At 40.5% G+C, this 24,104-nt stretch overlaps 1 protein-coding gene across 3 annotated transcripts in view; it reads left to right on the top strand.

Annotated features, from left to right (window-relative positions):
• The first annotated feature begins 946 nt into the window (after nt 1-946).
• LOC122079680 overlaps nt 947-24,104 on the top strand; it is a 43,372-nt gene continuing 20,214 nt past the window's right edge. The window contains exons 1-5 of one of the 3 annotated variants that reach the window (XM_042646355.1): nt 947-1,204; nt 1,330-1,382; nt 1,486-1,591; nt 1,692-1,750; nt 17,854-17,873. In XM_042646355.1, coding sequence (XP_042502289.1) covers nt 1,091-1,204; nt 1,330-1,382; nt 1,486-1,591; nt 1,692-1,750; nt 17,854-17,873 — 352 coding nt within the window. In that variant the 5' untranslated portion in view covers nt 947-1,090. The remainder of the gene's footprint in view (nt 1,205-1,329; nt 1,383-1,485; nt 1,592-1,691; nt 1,751-17,853; nt 17,874-24,104) is intronic. The other 2 variants (XM_042646353.1, XM_042646354.1) reach the window with 2 other exon arrangements.

Raw genomic sequence — 24,104 nt, 5'->3', positions numbered from 1 at the left:
GATCTCGTCTTTCAGTTCTAGGATCATCTGCCTCAACCCTGAGTCCTCGTGCCTCTCATTGTCTCCTCGGCGCCGATCCCCATTTGGATCTCTGGCGGCACGCTGCGTTCTACCTCGCGGTGAGGGACTTTCCCTCACTGCTCGGTTTCGAAGGTTATGACCAGATCTTATAGATCCTGTACTGCTCCGGTCCTCGTCTCGAGCCCTCTCAAGTTGGATGTGGGGGCCTGGCGGTGCTCCGCCGGTGTTCCGAGAGAGCTTTGGAGACCTCCTTCATCACCTCGACCATCCGGTCATACTTGTCCTGGAGGGCTTCGAATTGCTCCCTCGTCACGTATTCTTGCGCTTTGGGAGGGGGCGGAGGATCACTACCTTCGTGTAGTGAATATCCGCCTGAGCGCGGGTACCTTATGGATACTTCCCGGTCATCATTACCCCTTACTCCTCCTATCTTAGCCGAGGGAGGAAGCCCCCTTGGAGGTTCTTCCCCCATATTCACATTTGACGCTGCTCTTATCTTCCTGCGGTTGTAGGCTCTCCCCACTATTACTGTCGTTCCCACAGACGGCGCCAATCTGTTGCTACCAAAAAACCCCGCGAGTTTGTCCTGCACAAGCACAGACGGCGGAGGCCCGGAGCTTTGTCTGGGGTTAGTCCTCCAACGCTCAAGTTAGGGTCGGCCGCACAGTTTTCAGTAAGGGAGTAATGGTGAGTGTCTGAGAGCTTACCTCTTTCCTTCCTCTGGGCCTCCTTATATGCTTCTTCGGGGCTAGGGTTTCCTCTTGCCTTCTGGGGTCCACCTTCTTCTCTCTCCTAGTCTTGCTCCAATACCTTTGTCCTCCTTGTGGGGAATATTCCCCTCATGCAAACGACGTGACAAAGCGTGATAGAGTCTTCGTACTCCCTACCTGGCGGGCGACACGTGTCCCGGTGGGCGACGCGTGTCCCCTCACCCTACCGAGCCGTATGATTTGGCTGTATCACACCTATTATCACTTTCGTTATATTTCGTACTTTTTATACTCGAATCAGGCAATCAGTTCGCGATTCTGGACTACAGAGCATAACTTAAACGAGATTGAATAGATCCATGGCCGAAGCTCTTCGAGTCCAAAGGCTATTTTTCATTTTCTGCCTTCTTGTGGGCTTTGTTATTTCTTCATTTCCATTTTCTGTCCTCGCTAAATCTGGTCGACCGATCTCTGTAATCTTCTCTTCAAACCTTTCATTCTGTTCTTAATCTCTACGATTTTCTTTCCTTTTTTTTTTTTGTTGTTCTTTTATTTATTTTTTATGTTTTTGATTCCCTCCCTCTTATTTAATGATTAGCAGGATAATGAGATCAGAGAGAGAAAAAAAGCTTGTTATGACGATATTGAAAGGTGGTCTTGAGTGAAAATTTGGTACTTTTAATTTCTTGAATGGTTTTATTTTGTTCTCTTGATGATAATTGTTGGTTGTTATCTGCAAATGGGGAATATAAAGTGGGTTGTGGGGGTGGGAGTGCAAGTCATCGATGATAGCGAAGGAGAATTGTGCCATTCGGTGTCTCTCTCCTCCTTGTTACGAGCTCGTATATGAAAGTGATCCGGTGAGAGATTGCAGAACAGTTTCCTGGTTATGGGTTTCCGGGAAAAATTGTCTTCATTGCCATTTTTATTTTATTGATTTTAGTTTTACTTATTTGTCAGCTCGAGGAAGGAGAGAAAGATTTCATAAGAAGCCAAGAGTACAAGTACTGCATGCACAAGTAAGTGTATTTAGTGATTTTTTCTGCTTTTGATTTTAATCCGCAGTTTCTTTTTCGGTTAATAGATCACTTTATTTATGGTTAATGTGGAGAACTCATGGGTTGTGGGGGATAAGACCTCTCCAGAATCCATGCATCAGATATGAGCTAAACTGTCCTACACGTTACCAACAGTGCCCTCCTAGCTAGGGAGTCAGCATTGTTGCTTAGCTTCCATTGGTACATACACGAAATTAGCTCCCTTGGAACATACACGAAAGGACAAGGAACAAAGTAAGAAACCAAAAATTGGTATATTCTAGGATCGACCGTATCTCGAAAGGACTGTTGAAGGAGTTTTTCTGAAGTGAAACGATCACACCCTTATTGTCAATTTCAAAAATTCATGACCTGCAGAGATACTCTTTAATATATCCGATCTTATCACTAATGCTTCACCAATATTAGGAGAGATAAACTTGTTTGGACTAAAAACCGCAAATAATGGAATTCCAAGATGATTCTGTCCAATGAAACCAAGGCCTCTTTTATCAATCCCTAGAATCATGTTAGTCTTCATGAAATCCATCCAAATATGCTCTATAGATGACTGAAGATATTGGAGCAATTGTAGAATGGGGTTCCACTGATGCAATCTGTTACTCACAATAGGCCTTGGTAGATGATCGAATCATATCCTCAGTGTTAGAACATGTGTATTAGGGGTACATTAGGAACTGTTTTATCTTAAGTTGTCCTATATGTAATTTTCCTTATTTTCTTTATTTTTCTTTCACCTCCCTAAGGGAGGAATATGTAATTCCTAAAACTAATATTTGAATGTAATATGGGTGAGATGACCAAGAGCTTATTCACGATTTTGCTCCCACCGTAACTCCTCTTTCTCTCTTCTTCTTCCTTCATCTCCTCCATCTTCTTCCCTCATCTCTAACCTTGGTACTTATTATTTCTAACTTGGTATCAGAGCTAGTACAAAGGTTTGAGAGTCGACCAATCCCTTATAGTTTCATTCTTTAAGTCTCTCTTGGAACCCTAAAAGAAAGAGGGGTCCATTAGAGGCTATACTATGTAAAAAGGTATACAAGAAAACCCAATGGAGTTGTCAAAACAAGTTGAAGACACTTGGAGGGAGATTTGAAGGCTCCAAAGACAGTTTAGAGCTCACAAAGAGAGAAGAATCTCTCCACAGCATTACCGCCCTTGCTTGGTTCGATTCCTTTTTTCTCTCTCATCCATGCTGGGTTGGGAGAGTGGAATAGCTCACTAGAATCGCCCAAGGGTCTATATTTGACTCCCCAAGCCTCGCTCCCTGATTTTGTGTGCTGTTGGAGTTTTACTCCATTCTCTATGTGCTGCCAGGTATTGCCTGGTTTCTTTTCTTCAGGTTTTATGGTCTGAAATGGATGGTAGATTGTGTTTTGGCTGTGTTTACTAGATGCTCCCTCTCGTAGGCGATTTCTTTCCAAAGATGTCATATTTCTTGTGTCTGTCCCCTTACTTTGCACCTCATCAGCATCTTCTTCAGGGGGAGAATGGAAATGAAGGTGAAAAAGCTACTGATGCCATTCCATTTCTTACCCCATTGCCTCTTACTCATTTTTTCCTTTGATATTGGTAAACATAAAGAGGTGGATAATATTGCTACTGTGGATGAATCGTGTACAGAGAAGGCTCCTGTTATTATGTACACAAGAAGGACAAAGAAGACCTGCCAAGTGTTTCCTTTGTCTCCACATCCTGAGCTTTCTCCTCCTCAGTCAGGTAACATCTCCTCCCCTCATTTGGAGTTGGATCTTCCTATTGCTATTCGTAAAGGTAAGAGAGGTTGTACTAATCCTATAACCCAGTTTATTTCTTTTGATGCTCTCTCTCCTACAGGTGTTGCTTTTACTGTTGCTCTTTCATCTGCTTCCATCTCCAAAACTATTATTGAGGCTATGTCAGACCCTAAGTGAAACAAGCCATGTCAGAGGAAATGATGGCTCTTGAGAAGAACTATACCTAGAAACTAGTTAACCTTCCCAGGGGGAGAATCCCAGTTGGATGCAGATGGGTCAACACGGTCAAATACCGATCAGATGGTGCTATTGAGAGGTATAAGGCAAGATTGGTGGCCAAAGGGTACAGTTAAGTATATGGGATTGACTATCAGGAGACTTTTGCTCCTGTGGCCAAACATAACTCTATAAGAGTTCTTTTATTTATGGCAGCAAACAGAGATTGACCCTTATATCAATTAGATGTGAAGAATGCCTTCCTCCATGGAGATTTAAAGGAGGAAGTGTATATGCATCCCCCTCCTAGCTTCAAGTTTCTGGGAGCCGATGGGAAGGTGTGCCTCTAAAAAAGGCACTTTATGGTTTGAAGCAGTCACTAAAGGCTTGGTTTAAGAGGCTCAGATAGGCCATTCTAAAAAATGGATACTCCTAGAATCAAGCAAATCACACATTATTTACCCAGAGAGGTAATGGCACCATCACAACGCTGACTGTGTATGTTGATGATATTGTGGTGACTGGAGATGATGATGAGGAGATAACTGGGCTGAAAGCTTATTTAGCTAAACAGTTTGAGATCAAGGATCTAGGACACTTGAAATATTTCTTGGGTATTAAAGTGTCAAGATCTAAGAAGGGAATCAATGTATGCCAGAGAAAATATGTTCTAGATTTGTTGAAGGAAACAAGAATGCTGGGATGTAAACCAGCAAGTTCTCTTATTGAGCAGAATCATAAGCTAGGAGAGGATTGTTGCCCTTCCCTTGTTGATTCAGGGAAATACCAGAGGCTAGTGGGGAAGCTGATTTATTTGTCTCTAACTCGCCCAGACATTTCTTATGCAGTGGAAGTTGTGAGCCAGTTTATGCATGCACCCAAGAGTGGGCACTTGGATGCTGTGTACCATATCCTCATATACTTGAAGTCTTCTCCAGGAAAAGGACTTTTGTATGCCAAGAACAATCACTTGAGGATTGAAGGTTATTCCGATGCTGATGGGCTGGATCCATTTCTGATAGGAGATCTACATCTGGTTATTGCATATTCGTGGGTGGCAACTTGGTTACATGGAGAAGTAAGAAACAACCGGTTGTAGCCAGATCCAGTGTAGAGGCTGAGTACAGAGCAATGGCTCATACTGTTTGTGAGCTCACTTGGTTGCGTCGGTTGGTTCTCGAGTTGGGGTATGACACTGAAGGACCTATAAGACTCTATTGTGACAACAAAGTAGTAATAAGCATTGCTCATAACCTTGTACAACATGATAGAACAAAGAACATTGAAGTAGACCGGCATTTCATCATGGAGAAGATTGATTCTGGTAATATTTGCACACCCTTTGTGAGAACAGGTGATCAATTGGCGGATATCTTCACCAAATGACTCATTCCTCACCAGTTCAGTACTCTCTTATGCAAGCTGGGAATGCATGATATTTATTCTTCAGCTTGAGGGGGAGTGTTAGAACATGTGTATTAGGGGTACATTAGGAACTGTTTTATCTTAAGTTGTTCTTACATATAATTTTCCTTATTTCTCTTTCACCTCCCTAAGGGAGGAATATGTAATTCCTAAAACTAATATTTGAATGTAATATGGGTGAGATGTGCAAGAGCTCATTCACGATTTTGCTCCCACCGTAACTCCTCTTTCTCTCTTCTTCTCTCCTTCTTCTTCCTTCATCTCCTCCATCTTCTTCCCTCATCTCTAACCTTGGTACTTATTATTTCTAACTCTCAGGTGACCGTGTTTGGCAGCCAACCACCAAATCATTTTGTGACAGCCATAGAAATCAGAAGATAAAAGAACATTGAGATACAATTTCACAACTGGTTTTTTTTCCCTTGGTGAAAAAATGTCCAGCTATGAATCCAAGGTTCAAGGCTTGGTTCACTCATTGTGGGAACAATATAGCCAAGAGGACTTCCAAACCAAACTAATCTCGCAAATGGAAAACCTGACAATATGTGAGATATTGTTTCGGTTTCACCACATATGCTATATTTGGGAGGAACAAGTAGATTACGTAGTTTGATGTCGTAGGCAATAGCCAATAGCCAAACCCGTGACAAAAGCCCTTCACAGAAATCGCTGAATCTTTGGGTAGGTCTGACTGTTCCAAATTTATTTGATACCTAAGATGGAATGGGATTCCAAGTAGACCGAGTACATGAATAAGCATGAGCCAACTCCTCATGATCTACTTGATTGGAAACTAAAGGCCAATAACTCTTAACTGAGTAGACACCATTTTATCAGCACCCCATGCTATCTGGTCTCCGTGAGGAAATAATGGTAATTTGATCTTCAAGATTTCCACCACTTCTGATGGTGTGAAAAGATCGTATGAAATATCATGTCGCCAAATTCTATTACTTTGGTCAATAAGTTGGGAAACAAAAGTATACTGTGAATCTAGTGGTTGAGGAGACCTAATGTGGAATCCAGGTAATGTTAGAATCCAGTTGTCCTGCCAAATGTGAATATGCTCTCCATGACCGACACCATAGAAAACCACCCTTCAAGACATGTTGGTTCTCAATGATACAATGCCGCACCCAACTTGGTTGATGACCTCTGCTAGCCAATAATAACTGGGAGTGAGGGTGGTACATATCGTTACGGAATTTCACCAATAAAAAATCTGGTTTATTCTCTATATCAGCCAAGCAATTTTAGAAAGCAAAGCTTTGTTGTGAAGGAATGGATCACGAAATCCTAGTCTTCCTTTCTTCTCTGAATAGCATAACAGTTTCCAAGACACCTAATGCAACTTGGACTTTCTAGGTTTATCACCCCAAAATAAATTTGTTGTTGCCTTGATGCTGGTAATTTAAAACGCATACAAGCATAATTTGGCATTGAGAAAACCATAGATTTAAGTAATGCCTCCTTACCAGAATGAGATAGTCGTTTGGTCTTCCATCCTTCAAGCTTCCTGTTAATTCTCACTGAAATATCATTGAATAGAGATGTCTTTGAGAGGCCAAAATCAGTGGGTAATTTTAGATATTTCTTGGTCCTAAAAACCATAAGAAATCTTTAAGATCCGTGAGAACCGTCTATTCAACTTGGGATGGGTATTTGGTGTGAAAGTCATACAGGATTTCTTCAAATTAATTGCTTTTTAATGCCTTACAATGCATCTCTAAACAATCCTTTAAGACTCCGATTTCAGCCAGTTGCAATTATGAGAATAGGAGACTGCATTTGGGAAAAGGAGATGAGTAATAGGCAGTTGACAGTTGCATACTTTAATTCCATGAATCAATTCATCACGCTTAGCCTTGATAAGAAGGCTACTCAAAGCATGAGAACTAAGAATGAATAAAGCTGGTGAGAGGGGGATCCCCTTGTTGGATCCTTCTCGATGGTACAAATGTGCAACGAGCGTCCCCATTGATTAGTAAATGACAAGACACTATTGTAGTACATCCTAACCTAATGGTTGCTGAAACCCATCTCCAATAACATTTGTTCAATGAAATTCCACTCCAAGCCCTCAAAAGCTTTCTTCATATCAAGCTTCAAAGCAATAATCTTCTTAATTTTCTTCATCTTCTATATGTAATGAAAAAACTGATGAGATTTGAAAATATTTTCGGAGATAGATTGCCTTGGAACAAAGGCAGATTGATAAGGTGTCACAATCTCGTCAAGGATTGCATTAAAAAAAAAAAAAAAAAAAAATCTCATCAAGGATCAATTTTAATCTTGAGGCAGTGATTTTAGTAATCACTTTAAATATGATAGTACACAAGGAAATAGGCCAAAAATGGTCCATGCTCTCTGGGTTGGGAATCTTAAGGATCAAACAAATAAGGTCTCATTCAGGTCTGACTCAATCATTCCTTTTTCAAAGAATTTAATAACAAATGCGAATATGTCTACTTTTAAAATATCCCAATATATCTGAAAAAAATTGGAGAAAAACAATCTAGTCTTGGAGATTTAAGTGAGCTCATAGCAAATAAAGCTTCATGCATCTCTTTAATAGATGGAGGATGGCATAGCGTGTCATCTGTTGCTGATGATATCACTGTGGGAATCGCATCTTATACAAAAGAAATAAGGTGCCGTTAACACCTTCTAATGTGAAGGCTGTATTGATGTGTGATAAAACGTCCTAATAAACTTCATGATCAGATTGTTCCTGAAGAATGTTTAAGCTTTAGATTCTATTTTGTTGTCTCCGCTGGAGTGTGGTGGCACGAAAGAACTTGGTGTTTCTATCACCCTCCTGTAACCAGGTTATACGAGTCTTTTGTCTCCATAACTCCTCCTCCTTAGCAAGCTCCTCATGTAATGAGCTAGTAACAAGGTTTTAAGTATCCTTCCTATCCTCTGATACCAACCGATACATATTGTCTCTTTAGGCACCAATACGATACGGTACTGATACGATACCTTAAAAAGAATTGGTATTAGGTATATTGGATGGGGTAATGACTTATGTCTAATATGACACCAGCCCTCTTTATTTATAATAATAGAGAGAGCTCTAGAATATTACAAGGACTATTAAACCCCTTAAGGACCTAAGGACCTAAGGACCTAAGGACTTGTTTGGAATTTGACACTTTCTCTAGACTTATTATTACAACACTTCCCCTTATAGTGGTGCAAAGATATGACATATGCCCAACTTGCAGATAATAGGATGAAAGATCTTACTATTAAGACTTTTAGTGAATACATAAGACAATTGTTTACTGCTGGGAACAAAAGGCACAGTGATTAGACCCATATCCAGCTTCTCTTTGATGAAGTGTTGATCGATCTCCACATGTTTGGTTTGATCATGTTGGACAGGGTTGTGAGCAATGCTAATGGAAGATTTGGTGTCACCAAAGAGCTTCATAGGAAGGGTGGCAGGGACAACGAAATAAGTGAGAAGACCATAAAGCCATAGGAACTCACAAATGCTATGAGCCAGAGCTTGGAACTCTGCTTTAGCACTTGAATGGAAAACCACAACTTGCTTCTTGCTTCACCATATAACAAGGTTACCACCAACAAATGTGCAATAACTAGTAGTAGACCTACGGTTATCATGGGAATTTGCCCAATCAACATCTGTGAAGGCCTCCACCCTAAGGTGATCATGAGGAGAAAAAATGATGCCACTTCTTGGGGCAGATTTCAAGTAACAGAGAATATGCAACACAACTTCCATATGAGTAAAGTAGGGATCATGCATGTATTGACTGACTAGGCTAGCGACAAATGCTATGTTAGGGCGTGTTTGAGAAAGATAGATCAAGCACCCACTAATCTCTTATATCTCCCTTATCCACAGGGCCACCTTTCTTGCTACTCCAGTGACTATTAGCTTCAATAGGAGGATATGCCGGCTTATACCCCAACATACCTGTCTTAGAATGAAGGTCAAGCACATACTTCCGCTGAGACAAGTAAATTTTATGAGAAGACCTGATAACTTCAATGCTAAGGAAGTAATGAAGCTGTCCTAGATCTTTGATCTTGAATTCCTTACCCAAATATCTCTTAAGGTGAGATTTCTTTGCCAAATCATCACCAATAACAACAATATCATCTACATAGACTATTAGGATAGCAATCTTCCCACCAGATCTCTTGATAAACAGAGTGTGGTCGGCATTGCTTTGAGAGTAGCCTGTAGCAATCATAGCCTTGTGGAAACTCTCGAATCAAGCAGAATGGGATTGCTTTAGCCTATACAATGCATGCTTCAACTTTATTGGATGGGGTAATGACTTAGTAAAATATGACACTAGCCTTCTTTATTTATAATAATGGAGAGAATGTTCTAGAAGATTACAAAGACCGTTGAACCCCTTAGGGTCCATTTGGCAATTGATACTTGCCCTAAAACCCATTATTACAACATTCCATCCTCAAGTTGGTGCATAGATATCACATATGCCCAACTTGCAAATAATAGGATGAAACATCTTACTATTAAGACCTTTAGTAAATACATTAGCCAATTGTTCACTATTGTGAGCAAAAGGCACAATGATAAGACCCGTATCTAGCTTCTCTTTGATGAAGTGCCTATCGATCTCCACATGCTTGGTTCAATCATGCTGGATAGGGTTGTGAGCAATGCTAAAAGGTTACAAACCCGTGATAACCATAGATTGAGGTGTGACGAGAGGGACCGCACACATCGGTATGCATAATATTGAAAGGGGAAATTCTTATTTTATTAGAAGGTAAATAACTAGATCAAATCTATTTGGCCAAAACACAAGCCTCACAAAAAATATAATCTCTATCACAATCTTGAACTAATTTAAAAGAACATATGATAAAGTCCCTAGAGGAGGATGACCCAAATGATAGTGCCAGTGATCGAGCTTTGAAGTGGCCAAATAGAGCTGGTGTGAAGGAGAAGGTGATGCAGCGGTAGTAATAGTGGGAGAATCATCTTCAAGCAAATAGAGACCACCAAAATGGATACCTGAATGAGAAAAGTTGGAACTTGAGAGGGTAGAGTTTGATGCTGATGCAGATGCAGATGCAGGTGTGGGAGCAGCAGAAGAGGACTTCAACATCCTACGTAAAGCCTGTCGCTCATCCTGTGAGAGACCAATATCGGTTGCAGTAGGAGAAGTGACTGTCTCGGCGTGGTTTCCCTTGTCTTGGACTTCCAACAGCCACGCTTGGTTGCAAAATCAGCAGGTTTACCATGCAGCTTCCAAAAAGTGGCCTTAGTATGCCATGGCTTATTGCAATGTTCACACTTGATGAACTCTGAAGGAGAATCACTAGTGCGAGTGGATCCATCAACAGTGGTAGAATTAGCAACAATCTGTAGAGCAGATTGATCTATGGTTTGAGTTTGAAGCATGGCAGAACGATGAGTTTCTTCACTATTGACCGGGGCAAATGATTGTTGGAGTGTAGGGAAGGGGGTTCGACTGGTAACTGGACCCTAATCTGATCATGCTCAACATTTAGGCCAGCTAAAAAAAATCATATAGTTGGATCTTATCAACATGCTTATGGTAGGCAGCACTGTGAGTAGCGGTGGAGGGTTGATAATTGGCAAAGCGATCATGTTGCTGCCACGGACTGTGAAGCACTGCATATATATTGTGAGGTAGATAACTCCTTCTGAGCTGTGGTGTTAAGCTTCTTCCTTATTTCAAACACCTGGGCATCATTCCCAACCTTCCCATAGGTTTCCTTTGCAGCCTTCCATATTTGGGCAGCAATCTCCAATAACAAATAATCACTATCAATGGTATGGCCGCATAGAGTCGAGCAGAAAAGACATTATCAGAGAGTTAGTAGGGATCCACTGATCCTGAGAGGAACCAATGGAAGAAGGCATCTTTGTGTTACCTTTGATGTGTCCAAGAAGTCCACGCCAGCAATAGTAAGGCAGGTTGATCGGGACCAAATTCGATAATTGGTTCCATCAAATTTGATGGAGAAGCTGCAAAAGGTAGATAGTCATTCCGAGTCTGTCCGTAAAGTCCTGAGTTAGTAGTAGTTATCTCAATTCTGAGTCTGCCCGTCAATTCCTGAGTTAGCTGTAGTTATCTCAGACATGGACCAGCAGAGTGCAAATCGATGCAGGGCAAAAATACACAAAAAAGTTTGGGCAACTTTTACTAAATCGCTGCAGAGATGGAGATTGTTGATTGCTCCAAAAATATTGGTCAGAAAGGGGCCAAACTTGGGATGAGTTCTCTGGGTATGGCAAAACATCCCTCCAAATATCAGCGGTCTGAAAAGGAATGATCCCAAATCAATTTTGTCAGGGTTTTTGAAGAAAACACTAAAAAGAGAAATTGCAGGTATAAAAAAGTTTCCAATTGTTATAGTAGATGGTGACAGATGCTGCCCAAAAATGCAATACCTTGATTCTTCAATGAAGATAAAACTCGATCTTCAATAAAGGAGAAGAATCAATCCTCAAGGGTGAAGATTCCAAAAAATCGCAGAAGGGATCAGCAGCTCTCGATCCAGGATAATAACTATTTCATGCTTTGTTTGAGGTAAGGTCTAGGGCAGCAATTAGATCCATGAATTACCTCATTAATGCTGCCCTTTGAGAAAGGAGAGGACAATCAAGAGAAGAGGAGGGATGGAGATCCAAAAAAGGGGAAGAGGTGAGAGGCGATAGAGAGGATGGGAGAGTTAACCTAGATCAGATTTTATGAGGCTCTGATACCGAGAGAGAGAGAGAGAGAGAGAGAGAGAGAGAGAGAGAGAGAGAGAGAGAGATTACAATAATGTCCCCCAACCATAACCGACTCACTTAAGTGGATTTGGCTGTACTGTGGACCAATATGCCCTTGTGGCATCTATTGCTGGGGAAATACTCCAAAGGATCGTCTCCTCACGGTGATTAGAGCACACATAAATGTTGGAGAGTTACAAAGAAAGAACATGAATTAGGGACTGTTTAGGGGCTGAAACCATGCCTGTACTGTAGTTTAAGAACCCTCCAAAAGCTTTTACCACGAACTAAGGTTCCTTGCGCTTGAAGATGAGTCCCACGAACAAACCTCTAGGGTCTTCTGCAGTCTCCCTCACGGATCTCTCGCACAACTCTGTTAGTAACTTTGTTTCACGTAATGTGATTGCAGGGACCCAAGAGTGACTACTTATAGTAGTCCACCCAACCCTAACCACCTCCACAATGGTTGGGTTGGGCCTATCCCTCAAAGTGGGCTGAACCACTATGGACCCATATTGATCACCCACATTAGTGTGGCCCAAATCCCCTATTCTCCCATTTCGGCAACATTTATACAAGATCTTTCCATTTGGAGTTTGGGCTTGTATACTCATAACTGAAAACCCTACTTTAAACTTTGCATTCAAACAACTTGCCCCTCATGTTGAACAATAGCAGAAGACACCTCTTAGTATAGATCATGCGTCTACATACTATCACAGTCACAAGAAGCTCATTATCCAAATCGCCTAGGGTAAAGGCAAGGAAACTGTGTTATACATATGTGATCGCATAAATGTGTTTTCTTGTAGGTCCTTTCCCTGATCAGAGATTAGCCTACCTTAAAATACCTCTTAGGTAGAAACTTTGATATTAACCAGTTGCTTGGTAAACCACCTTAACCTGGACTTCCTAGCACTCGTGCAACCACTGAAGTCAGAGTCAGAATACCCCGTCACCTCAGGACTGTCACCACCACTGTAGACCAGCTTGAAATCCTTTGTCCTTTGCAGATACCTCATCACCTTCTTGGTTGTCCAGCGAGCTGTATCGACATTTGACTGAAACATCCCAAGCACACTAATAGCAAAGGCAATATTCGGACTAGTTGACACCTGAGCATATATGAGGCTTCCTATTGCTAAAGCATAAGGGTTGTCCTCCATCAAGCTCCTCTCCATGTCAATCTTCGGGCACTACTGCTTGTTCAACTTGTCTCTCTTGTTGATGGGTGCATCTCCACCAGAACACTGAGACATGTTGAACCTCTTCAGATTTCTGTCAATGTAGGTATGCGGGGACAGTCTGAGGAGTCCTCGTCTTCTATCATGACTAATCTCTATCTCGGGAATATAATTGGCCACACCCATATCCTTCATCTCAAAGTTCTGGGACAAGAACCGTTTGGTTTCAAAAAGTAGGGACATGTCATTGCGGGCTAGCAAAATATCAAGATAGCACCAGGAAAATGAATCTGCTTCCACTGACCTTAGTGTATATCAAGGATTAAAGTATCGGTATCGGTTGCCGTATCGGTCGGTCAAAATTAAGATACGTATCGGAGGGTATCGTATCGTATCGGAGATACACTAAGATACGCTAAAGATACGCATATAAATGGATAGGGAACACATTTTTATACACTTTTGCATAAAAAAAATAGTTAAAAAAAACTATATATAACATGTAGAATGCATAAATACTTAAGTAGAGGGTATCGTATTGATAGATAAATATATTGAGTTGAAAATGTTTAAAATGATGAGGTTTGAGTTTCTTACAGTTTTTTCTTTCCTCATTGCCATTGCCACTGTGATGAGTGCTGTGAAGAGTGTCGTGGTGGTTCAAATCCTTGGCTAGGACCTTCTTCTTCAATAGGAGCAACTACAATGATATTCTGCACTTGTCGAATATAGGCACAATATTTACCCCAGTCGAAATATTTATGGTAGTGGGTGTCCCATTCATTGTAGAAAAATTAAATTTTTTTTATAGAAGTTGTAGATTAAATGTTTTTAAAGAACATATAAAAAATCAACAAAGTGTGGACCAATATAGTTGAGTAGATTTGAGAAATAAAAAAAAAATTGAAACCCTCACTTTTTTGGGAAAAAAATGTGGGTTTCATTTGAAATCATGTATTTAGTAATTATAAGTTATGACATTATTTTTAAGAGTTGAATGAACTAAATTTTCTAAAAAAAAAAATTTTGGGGATTTTTTTTTAAAATTAATTTCGGAATAAAAAAATAAAAAAAATTTTTTTTTTGAGAAAAATAAAAAATTTCCATGGAAGTTGTAGAACACTTGTTTTTACATAACATAAAAAATCTAGAAAATTGTTGGTGAGAGTGTGAAGTGTTTGTTTCAAACAACAAAAAATTCACACTTAAGTAGCCGTATCGTACCGATACAGTATGATACGGCTCGATACTGCACGATACCTTCGATACATATCGATATGGTACCGATACTCTCCGGAATTTTTAAATTTTCAAAAGTTCGTATCGTAGAGTATCGTACGTATCAGTACTGATACGGTACGACACGATACGATACGTACGATACGCCGATACACAAAAAGAGACCCAAAATTTCCCCTAGCGTATCGGTATGTATCGTGTCAATGCCTATTGATACGGATACGTATCGGCCGATACGGCACGATACGCACCGATACTTAAAACCATGGTGTATATGCATTGGTCAATGGGGTTTCAGTATACCCGAACGATGTCACCACCTGATCAAACTGTAGGTACCAATGCCTGGAGGCTTGTTTCAAACCATAAGTGACTTCTTCATTTTGCAAACGAAATGCTCATTTCCTACCTCTTCAAAACCCTCTGTTTGGCACATTTAAACCTGCTTTACAAGGTCTCCATTCAGAAAAAACTGTCTTCACATCCATCTGGTGTAGCTCAAAATCAAAATGGGCAATAATAGCCATAATGATCCTGAAAGAATCCTTTGAGGAAACTGGGGAGAACATCTTTGTGTAGTCCGCACTGTCTCTCTATGTGAAGCCCTTTGCTACCAACCTAGCCTTGTAGCATTCAACCCTTCCTTGAGAATCAGACTTGGTCTTAAAGACCTATTTGGATGCAACTGGCTTACATCTCTGTGGAATCTCTACCATCTCCCAAACCCCATTATTGTTGATGGACACCAATTCCTCTTTCATTGCCTCCACCCATTTGTCTAAACTATAGTGATTCATGTCCTGTAGGAAAGTGGTAGGATCTTCCTTTTGACCAATGTCATACTCACACTCATTCAGATAAGTCACATAGTCTGAATGAATGGTGGACTTGTGTGTCCTGGTGGATCTCTTTGAAGGTTTTGGTGCTCCAACTATGTCAGCTGGTAATGGTGTTTCTACTTGTGTGGGTGCAAGATCATATGTCATTTTTGGATCGCAAGATCATATGTCATTTCTGGATCTATGGTTGAGAATCTTCTAACTATGGAGGGACAAACGGAACAGTGGCAGAGGTTCCAACCAACTCATCATCAAACACTAGATGGCGTGCCACGGCTAGATCTTCATTGCTCTCAATGAATTGTGCATTGGTAGTCTCCATAACCCTACTTCCTTCACCCTGACAATAGAATCTGTAGCCCTTGGATCTCTCTGGATATCCAATAAACCGACAGCTGAAAGTCTTTGAATCCCGAACTTTCTCATGGGGATAGAAAAGTTTGGCCTCAACATGGCAACCCCAGACTTATAGGTGTCTTAGGCTAGGCTTCCTACTATTAGAGTTCGTAGGGGGTCTTGGTCATTGCCTTACTAGGCACCCTGTTGAGAATGTATATGGCAGTTTTGAGTGCCTCTCCCCACAAAGACTCTGGTAGATCAGTATTACTAATCATGGTTTTGACTATGTCCTTTAAGGTTCTGTTCCTTCTTTCTACAACTCTATTCTGTTGAGGTGTCCCAGGCATGGAGTACTATGGTGCTATCCCATTTTCTTGCAGAAACAAGGAAAAAGGTCCAGACAACTATCTAGTGTCACTGCTCCTATAATACTTTCCACCACTGTCAGACCTAGCAGCCTTGATTTTCTTAGAGTGGAAAACCTCCACCTCTGCCTTGAAAATCTTAAAAGAGTCAAGTGCACTGGTTTTACCATTGATCAAGAAAAGGTATCTATACTTGGACCAGTCATCAATAAACATTATGAAATAATGTTGACCATTCAGTGTTGGTGTTGGAAAGGGACCACAGATGTCCGTCTGTAAGAGATCCGACACTCCAACAATGCGAAAAGGCTTCCTTCTTCCTAGAGATTGTCATCTTCCTCTTAATACACTCAATGCAAGTCCCTAATTCTTCTGGGTCTAAGTCCTCCAGAACTCCTTCCTTCACTAGCCTCTCTATTCTCTTTTTAGAGACATGGCCCAATCTTTTGTGCCACAATACTGAAGACTTTTTATTTATCAGTGAACGTTTCACACCAGCATTCATAACCCATAAGGAATTGTAGTTCAATCTATAAAGCCCATCTACCAAACTATTAGAACCCACAAAAACATAATCATGCAATGAAGTGAAGCTATTCACATTAAAACTAACTGAGTATCCATCTGAACAAAGTTTGGATACAGAAATCAAATTACTCCTCATGGAGGGAATAAAAAAAACATCTTGCAAGACTAAAATAAATTCTGAATTTAAAGATAGCCTAATGGTTCCTATTGCTTCCACTGCTACTTGAGCTCTATTCCCCATGAACATGCTCACCTCATCGTGGCTTGGCACCCTCTTGCTTATAAACCCCTGTAATGAATGAGTGACGTGAATAGGTGAAGCTGAGTCCAACCACTAAGAGTCTACTGGAGCATTAATAAGACAAGACTCAAAGCAAACTATAGAAATGTGCATACTGATGTCCTTCTTCTTGTCCAGATAGGCCTTCCTCTTGAAGCAGTCCTTCTTCATATGACCCTTTGCCTTGCACCAGAAACATTCAATCCTACTCAAGTCTTTCTGACCCCTGTCTGCTGCCCTTTCCTTGCCTAGAAATTCTTGTTCTTTTGTGGGGTGTACCTCCCCTCTTGGAGAACCTCCTATTGTTTCTGACAGGACCAGCTGAAGAAGTTCCCTTGTTTTGAGTTCCCTTCCTATTTTGTGCGTTCTCTTCTTGAGTCACCACATCTATTAGTTCATAAATGCCCCACTGATCCTTCAGTGCATTGTAAGTTATCCTGAGGTGACTGTAGGAGTCTGATAATGAATTGAGGGCTATAATCACCAGGAAGTCATCGTCAAACTTGATTCCTAGCCCTCTAGTCTTGTTTCCTAGTGAAACTAACCCCAAAATATGGTCTCTGGCAGCGCCAACCCCTTCAAACCTAGATGTGGTAAAAGTATTCATCAGATCCCCATCCTGAGACTTCTTTGAGCGATCAAACTTAGCCTTGACGGCCTCTAGGTACTCAACGACCATTTCTTTCACCTCAGGATTATTCTTCACTATCTCAAGAAAAGCACTCTTTATGACTCCCAGTGCTTTCTTGTTTGCAGTCACCCACTTCTCATGGTTAGTCTTTCTGGCAGATGTGCTAGAAGCGTACACTACAGCTGGTTTGGGTACCCTAGTGCAAAGATTTAGGTCCCTAAGGCACATACAAGTCTTTAAGTCTTCTAGCCACTTCTTGTAGTTGTCACTAGTCAGTTTTGGGGTTTCTTGAATTGCATAACTAGTTGACATCTTGTTTCATGGTTCATAAAAATAAATATTCTATCACAATCCATGCATTATAGTCTATGCATACATGTAAATATTGGCACACATCAGGCATAACTAGTAGTAATGTGACATGCCTAACCATTAAATATTCATAAGTATCAACCGGAACTACATTCCCAACCTTTGGGTATGAAATGCACTGGTCCACTTACATCTTTGCAATTACTGCAGGTTATACTATCAATTTGAAGGTATTGTCACCTTTGGGTGATCAGCAGCTCCTAAGCTAAAGTACTCTCAAATCTATGTGCATTATGTACTTACTTATACAATGTCACCTTTGGTGAACATCATCGACTTTGCTAGCCCATTTTTTGTTCTTTGAGATATGCACCCATTATGGTAATACTAATTCTTACCACTTTGGTGGATTTAAAACAGTGTTATTGTAATGGTGGACATCCCTAGTATGACAGACAGTTTAGTGGGATACATATTCCATGTAGATTTAATATAGACATACCAATGTAATATAAATAATGCACAAACAGTACCATCGATATTCATATCAATTGCTATAAACTTGGGTCTTACCTACATAATTTATCAGTACACTAGGAGCAGAATCAAAACAGTCCATGATTCCTTATGTACAAAAATTAACAAAACCATGACTCAATGGATACCAAACATGCTGATAGTGCATATCAAATTAAAGAGCATGAAATAACTAATTCAACGCAAAAAAAGTGTTAAAAAATTCTTCCAGAAAACCCCATTTAAGTTTTTTTTTTAAATTTATTTATTTCCTTGAACCGGTCAGAACCGAACCGGGTTGAACTGGACTGGTCCGATTGGCTATGTCAAGGGCAGTGGCAATCGGTCCAAAAATCTGTAGAATCGCAACCCTAAAACGATGCAGAAGATAATGGAAAATAAAAAACAAGCAATACACACAAGTTTACGAGGTTCGGCAAGATTGCCTATGTCCTTGGTGAGATGAAATCTTGCTTCACTATCATTGGAGAATAGGGTTGCAGTGCTCGTCCTCACACCTCTCAAATTGCTTGCATAATAGAGAAAGAAAACCTTGCTACAGATATATAGTGAAAAACCCTAATCCGGATAGTACAAAACGGCCTGCTTACTGACAAGCGGGACTGCCGTCCTGCCTGCCGAGGTGCCTGCACCAATATTCCCTGGATTAAACTGCGAAAGAATACAAGATATCGTACACCAACAATCTCCACCTTGGCTTGAATTTTGTTGAGCCTCCTGTAAAGATAACCTGTAGACATCTTCATCCCCGTACCTCAACAAAGGTACAAACCCGCACCTATTTGGTGCGTCCCTCATCTTCAACAATGAGTAATATTAACCAAGTCCAAACAGGACTCCAACTTCTCTGAAGTGATCGGCTTGGTAAGCATATCTGCAAGATTGCGATCTGTATAAATCTTTCTCAAGTGAATATTGTCTTCTGGCACGAGCTCCTTGATCTTGTGAAACCTCACATCAATATGCTTTGTCCTTGCATGAAACACTTTATTATTTGCAAATGTATGAGACACTTGATTATATGCAAAATGTATGGCACTTTGACTATCACAATGTAACATTGTACCTCCTTGCTCCAACCCCAACTCACGAACCAATCCAGCCAACCAGACTCCTTCCTTGGCAGCCTCAACTACTGCCATGTACTCTGCCTCTGTAGTGGACAGTGCAACTATAGACTGAAGCATTGCCCTTCATGATATAGGTCCACCAGCCAATATAAATACATACCTTGTAGTAGACCTCCTGTCTAAATCACCAGCATAGTCAGAATCAACATAACTCGCCAATTCTGTGGAACTTCCCTTTCCACTAAACATAACACCTATATCTTTAGTCTTGCTCATATATTTGAAGATCCAGTTAATTGCATTCCAATGCTCCTTCCCTAGATTACTCATGTATCTGCTAACAATACTGAATGCATGAGACAAATCCGGCCTGCTATAAACCATAGCATACATGAGACTCCCAACTGGGCTAGCATAGGGGACCTGAGACATTGGCTCCACCTCCTCATATGTTGTGGGGCATTCCCTTTCAGATAACTTGAAAAGGCTAGCTAACGGAGTGCTAACCGGCTTTTAGCCTTTTCCATGTTGAAACGCTCTAGCACCTTTTCATTGTACCTCTTCGGAGTTACCCAAAGTTTACATGCATTTCTATCTCTAAGGATTTCCATGCCGAGGATCTTCTTAGCAGCACCAAGATCCTTTATCTCAAGTTCTGCACTCAACAAAGAGTTCTAAGAGACTATATCATGCTTATTCTTTGCAGCAATGAGCATGTCATCAACATAATGGATTTATCACTTGACACTTTATAATAAACACAACTATCATATTCACTTCTTGTGTAGCTAATCTTCATCATATGGGAATCAAAGCTTGTACCACTGCCTAAGAGATTGCTTAAGACCATAAAGTGACCTTTTAAGCAGACAAACATGATCTTCCTTCCCTTGCACCTTGAAACCTTCAGGCTGCTCCATGTAAATTTGTTCCTCCAAGTTACTTTGAAGAAATGAAGTCTTCACATCAAGCTGTTCAAGCTCCAAATCATACATGACCACCAAAGTGAGTAGTACTCGGAACTAAGTGTGCTACACCACTGGAGAGAATATTTCCGAGTAGTACTCGGATCGAAGTGTGCTTCACCACTGGAGAGAATATTTCATTGTAGTCTATCCCCTCCTTCTGTGCATAGCCCTTGGCTACAAGTATGCCTTTCACGCTCCTTCTCAGATGCTGCCTCTTTCTTACGAAAGACCCATTTACACCTAATGATTTTTCTTCCCTTGGGTTTTTCCACAATTTCCCAAGTCTTGTTCTTCTGTAGACTCAATTTCCTCCATCATAGCTGTCATCCATTTATCATCACCCAAAGCCTCATGGTAGGAAGACGGATCACCAGTACCTACAGTGAGGGCATGGGCAACCATGTCCTCAAACCCCTATCTCACCGGTGCTTTGTGAGTACGCTTCCCTTTACCCTTTACCCTTTACCACAGTATAGGGAACTTCTACTGTTTCTTGTTGTCCTGATAAGTGACTTGATGACTTATTCCCTTGTTTTTTACTCACTTAACTCCGCCTACACAGTAGAACCTTCTTTATTTTCATTTACTGCTTGTGAACTACAATTTGACTTCACCATGTGAGACTCATCAAACACGTCCCTGCTAACCACAACCTTCTGTGAACTTGGATCCCACAACGTGAATCCCTTTATGCCTTTATCAAAACCAAAAAAGATACACTGCTTAGACTTTGAATTTTACTTCGAACGCTATTGACTCTCTACATGAGCATAGGCTAGACAACCAAATATCTTTAGAATAGAGTAATCTACTAGTTTTTCTGTCCATATTTCTTCGGAAATTTTACAATCAATCACCTTTGAAAGAGACCTGTTGATGAGAAAACATGTCATATTCACTGCTTCTGCCCAAAATCTCTTGCTCAACCCTGCAGTCAGCCTTATACTCTGAGCTCTTTCTAAAAGTACCCTGTTCAGCCTTTCAGCTACACCATTTTGCTATGGTGTCTTTGGAACCGTGAAGTGACGTGTAATTCTTTCAGCTTTGCACAATTTTAGAAACGGCTTGTATATGTACTCCCCTCCATTATTAGTTCTCAAGTACTTAATTTCTTTCCTGTCTTCTTTTCTACCTTAGCCTTCCATTCCTTAAATTTAGTGAAACCTCACTTTTATGCTTCATGAAGTAGATCCAGGCTTTCCTTGAGTAATCATCAATAAAGGTCACGAAGTATTCTGCCTCACCTTTGGATTTGGTTGTTGAAGGACCCCATACATCGCTGTGTACATAATCAAGCACCCCCATACTCTTATGTTTTGCAGTTTTGAATTAACCTTATATTGTTTCCCAAACACACAATACTTGTAGAAGTTCAATTTAAAAGTTTTCCCTCCCTTCAACAGTTTCCTTTTATGAAGCTCCATCAATCCCCTTTTTCCCATATGCTCTAGCTACATATGCTACAGATAAGTATCATCTATATGAGATCCTGCATCTGTAGTCATAGATGCACCACCTATAACAGTGCTCCCTATGAGTCTGTATAGGTTTCCTGTTAGCTGTCCCTTCATAACAACCATAACACCCTTAATAACTTTGAGAACTTCACCTTTTGCTATGTACTTGCAACTATTTGAGTCCTCTGCCCCCAAAGATACTAAGTTTTTCCTTAATTTAGTTATATGTCTCACATCTGCTAAAGTTCTTATTATCCCGTCAAACATCTTGATTTTGATAGTGCCTGCCTGTCGAGGCGCCTGCACCAGTACTCCCGGATTAACTGCGACGGAATACAATACATCGTACACCAACAAAATCCGGGTTCCTTAGTCGAGTTTTCGGGTCGGTTAACATTCACCGGTCAACCTTTGACCTAGGTCCTGGTCAACCGGGTTAACCGAGTTAACCGAATCAGTCCGAGTCAACCCGGTCCAACTAGGAAACCCTAACCGGGTTGACCTTGCGATGACCCGCCGTAGACCGAGTCAGCGTGTGGAGCATTTTTCGGCTGTGTGCCTTATATGCTTTTGACTGCCTTGACCTCCTCTACCGTCGTATAAAATAATATTAGGGTTCCGACAGTAAAAAAATTCTGGCAACGGCCATTGTCCAACGAATCCCCTCCCTAAAACTTGTTTTTTCATCCAAAAAATTTCGATTTTAGGGTTTTAAACCGTGAAGGGAGGCTCTGATACCAATTGTTGGGGAAACACTCCTAAGGATCGTCCTCTCACGGTGATTAGAACACACATGAATGTTGGAGAGTTGTTACAGAGAAAGAACATTAATTAAAGATTGTTTAGGGACTGAAACCATACTTGTACTGTAGTTTGGGAAGCCTCCACAAGCTTTTGCCATAAGCTAAGGTTCCTCGTGCTTGAAGATGAGTCCCACGAGCAATCGTCTAGGGTCTTCTGCTGTCTCCCTCACGGATCTCTCCCACAACTTTGTGAGTAACTGTGTTTTACATAATCTAACTGCAGGGACCCAAGAGTGACTACTTATAGTAGTTCACCCTGCCCTAACCACCTCCACAATGGTTGGGCTAGGCCTATCCCTCAAAGTGGGCCAAACCACTGTGGGCCCATATGGATCACCCATATTAGTGTGGCCCAAAACCCAACATCTATTTCTGCACTTATTAACACATAGCACTAGATTGCCTCAACCTTAACATTCAAGCTGAAAAAGTAACTAGTTAACCAGAATCTGGTTTGGATCATATGTTTCTTTTTTATTCTCCATCAGTTCCATGTCAGTATTTGTACTTTTGATTTTCTGCACACCTTTTTGTTGATTTAATTGTGATGTTTGTTGGATGATCCGAGTTGCTGAACATTTATTTACAATTCTCTTAAAGTTCAGATTCTGTTCTGGGCATAAAATACTATTTTCTTATCTAGTGTCTTAAATTCCTAGTGGAATTTTATGAAACTTCAAATTTAACCATTTGATTTTTGTTCTGTTTCTATACTTAACAATCGGTTTCTGTTCTGAGCCTTCCTATGATTTTCTGTTTTCAAATTATATGTCTGATTTTAATTTAATCGATTTTCAAGTTGTGGTTTATCAGTCTCTTCTCATATTTTTGTGTTTCATTAGGGTTATTATTTGGTACAGAAATCTATCTCTAATCTGGTTTGTCTGAATCTCCCATCATTTATTAGATTTGGGAATTCCTTCAAGTAGGAATCTTTAGATCCTAAGAATCTGACCATATGATCAAGCATGGTTTCTGATATTATATTCTTCTGTCCAATTAGAGCCTTCTACCAGAATTTTGGCTGAATCTGATCCCTTGGTTCTTGGTTACTAAAATTCTTTTGAAATCTGGTTTTATTTGCTTAACTGTGATTCTGGTTTGCTTTGGATTCTGAACCTAATCACTGTAGGATTCTAGAAACCCATCATTATTCCCCTTGAGGACCAATCCAATTTGGGTTCCTCTAGATGGCTGACCCTGGGGGGCTCTTGACATATCCTTGTGTCTATTTGTTTCCAGGTGAGTAAAAGGAAAAATCCTCTGCTAAAATCAGTACAAAAGAGTAGGTTTTTACCTGAAGTTATACATGGCTTTTATACAGTAACTAGTGGAGAATTAGTGGAATTATAGTCGTGAGGCTCTATGTTATGAATTGGAAGTGCAGCAATCACTACCACAATCCACCTGTATTAGTGATGATTGGCTTTGAACCTCAACCGTCTGAAAAAGTTTTTGGGTCAGGGCCCTAGCAAATCCTATGAGCATTACAAATTTTCAGATTTGAGTGAATTTCAATATTTCATAAGAAAGAGTAATAGGAATATAATGCTTTTGTAGTTTCTTAACTTCAATTGATCCCTTAAACTTCCCAATTGTTCAATGCTTGGAAACTATAAATGTTGG

Source organism: Macadamia integrifolia, chromosome 5 (genome assembly GCF_013358625.1).
Source record: "Macadamia integrifolia cultivar HAES 741 chromosome 5, SCU_Mint_v3, whole genome shotgun sequence".
Lineage (NCBI taxonomy): Eukaryota > Viridiplantae > Streptophyta > Magnoliopsida > Proteales > Proteaceae > Macadamia > Macadamia integrifolia.
The sequence above is the reverse complement of the archived record's forward strand: the minus strand, read 5'-3'. Positions and strand labels throughout refer to the sequence as shown.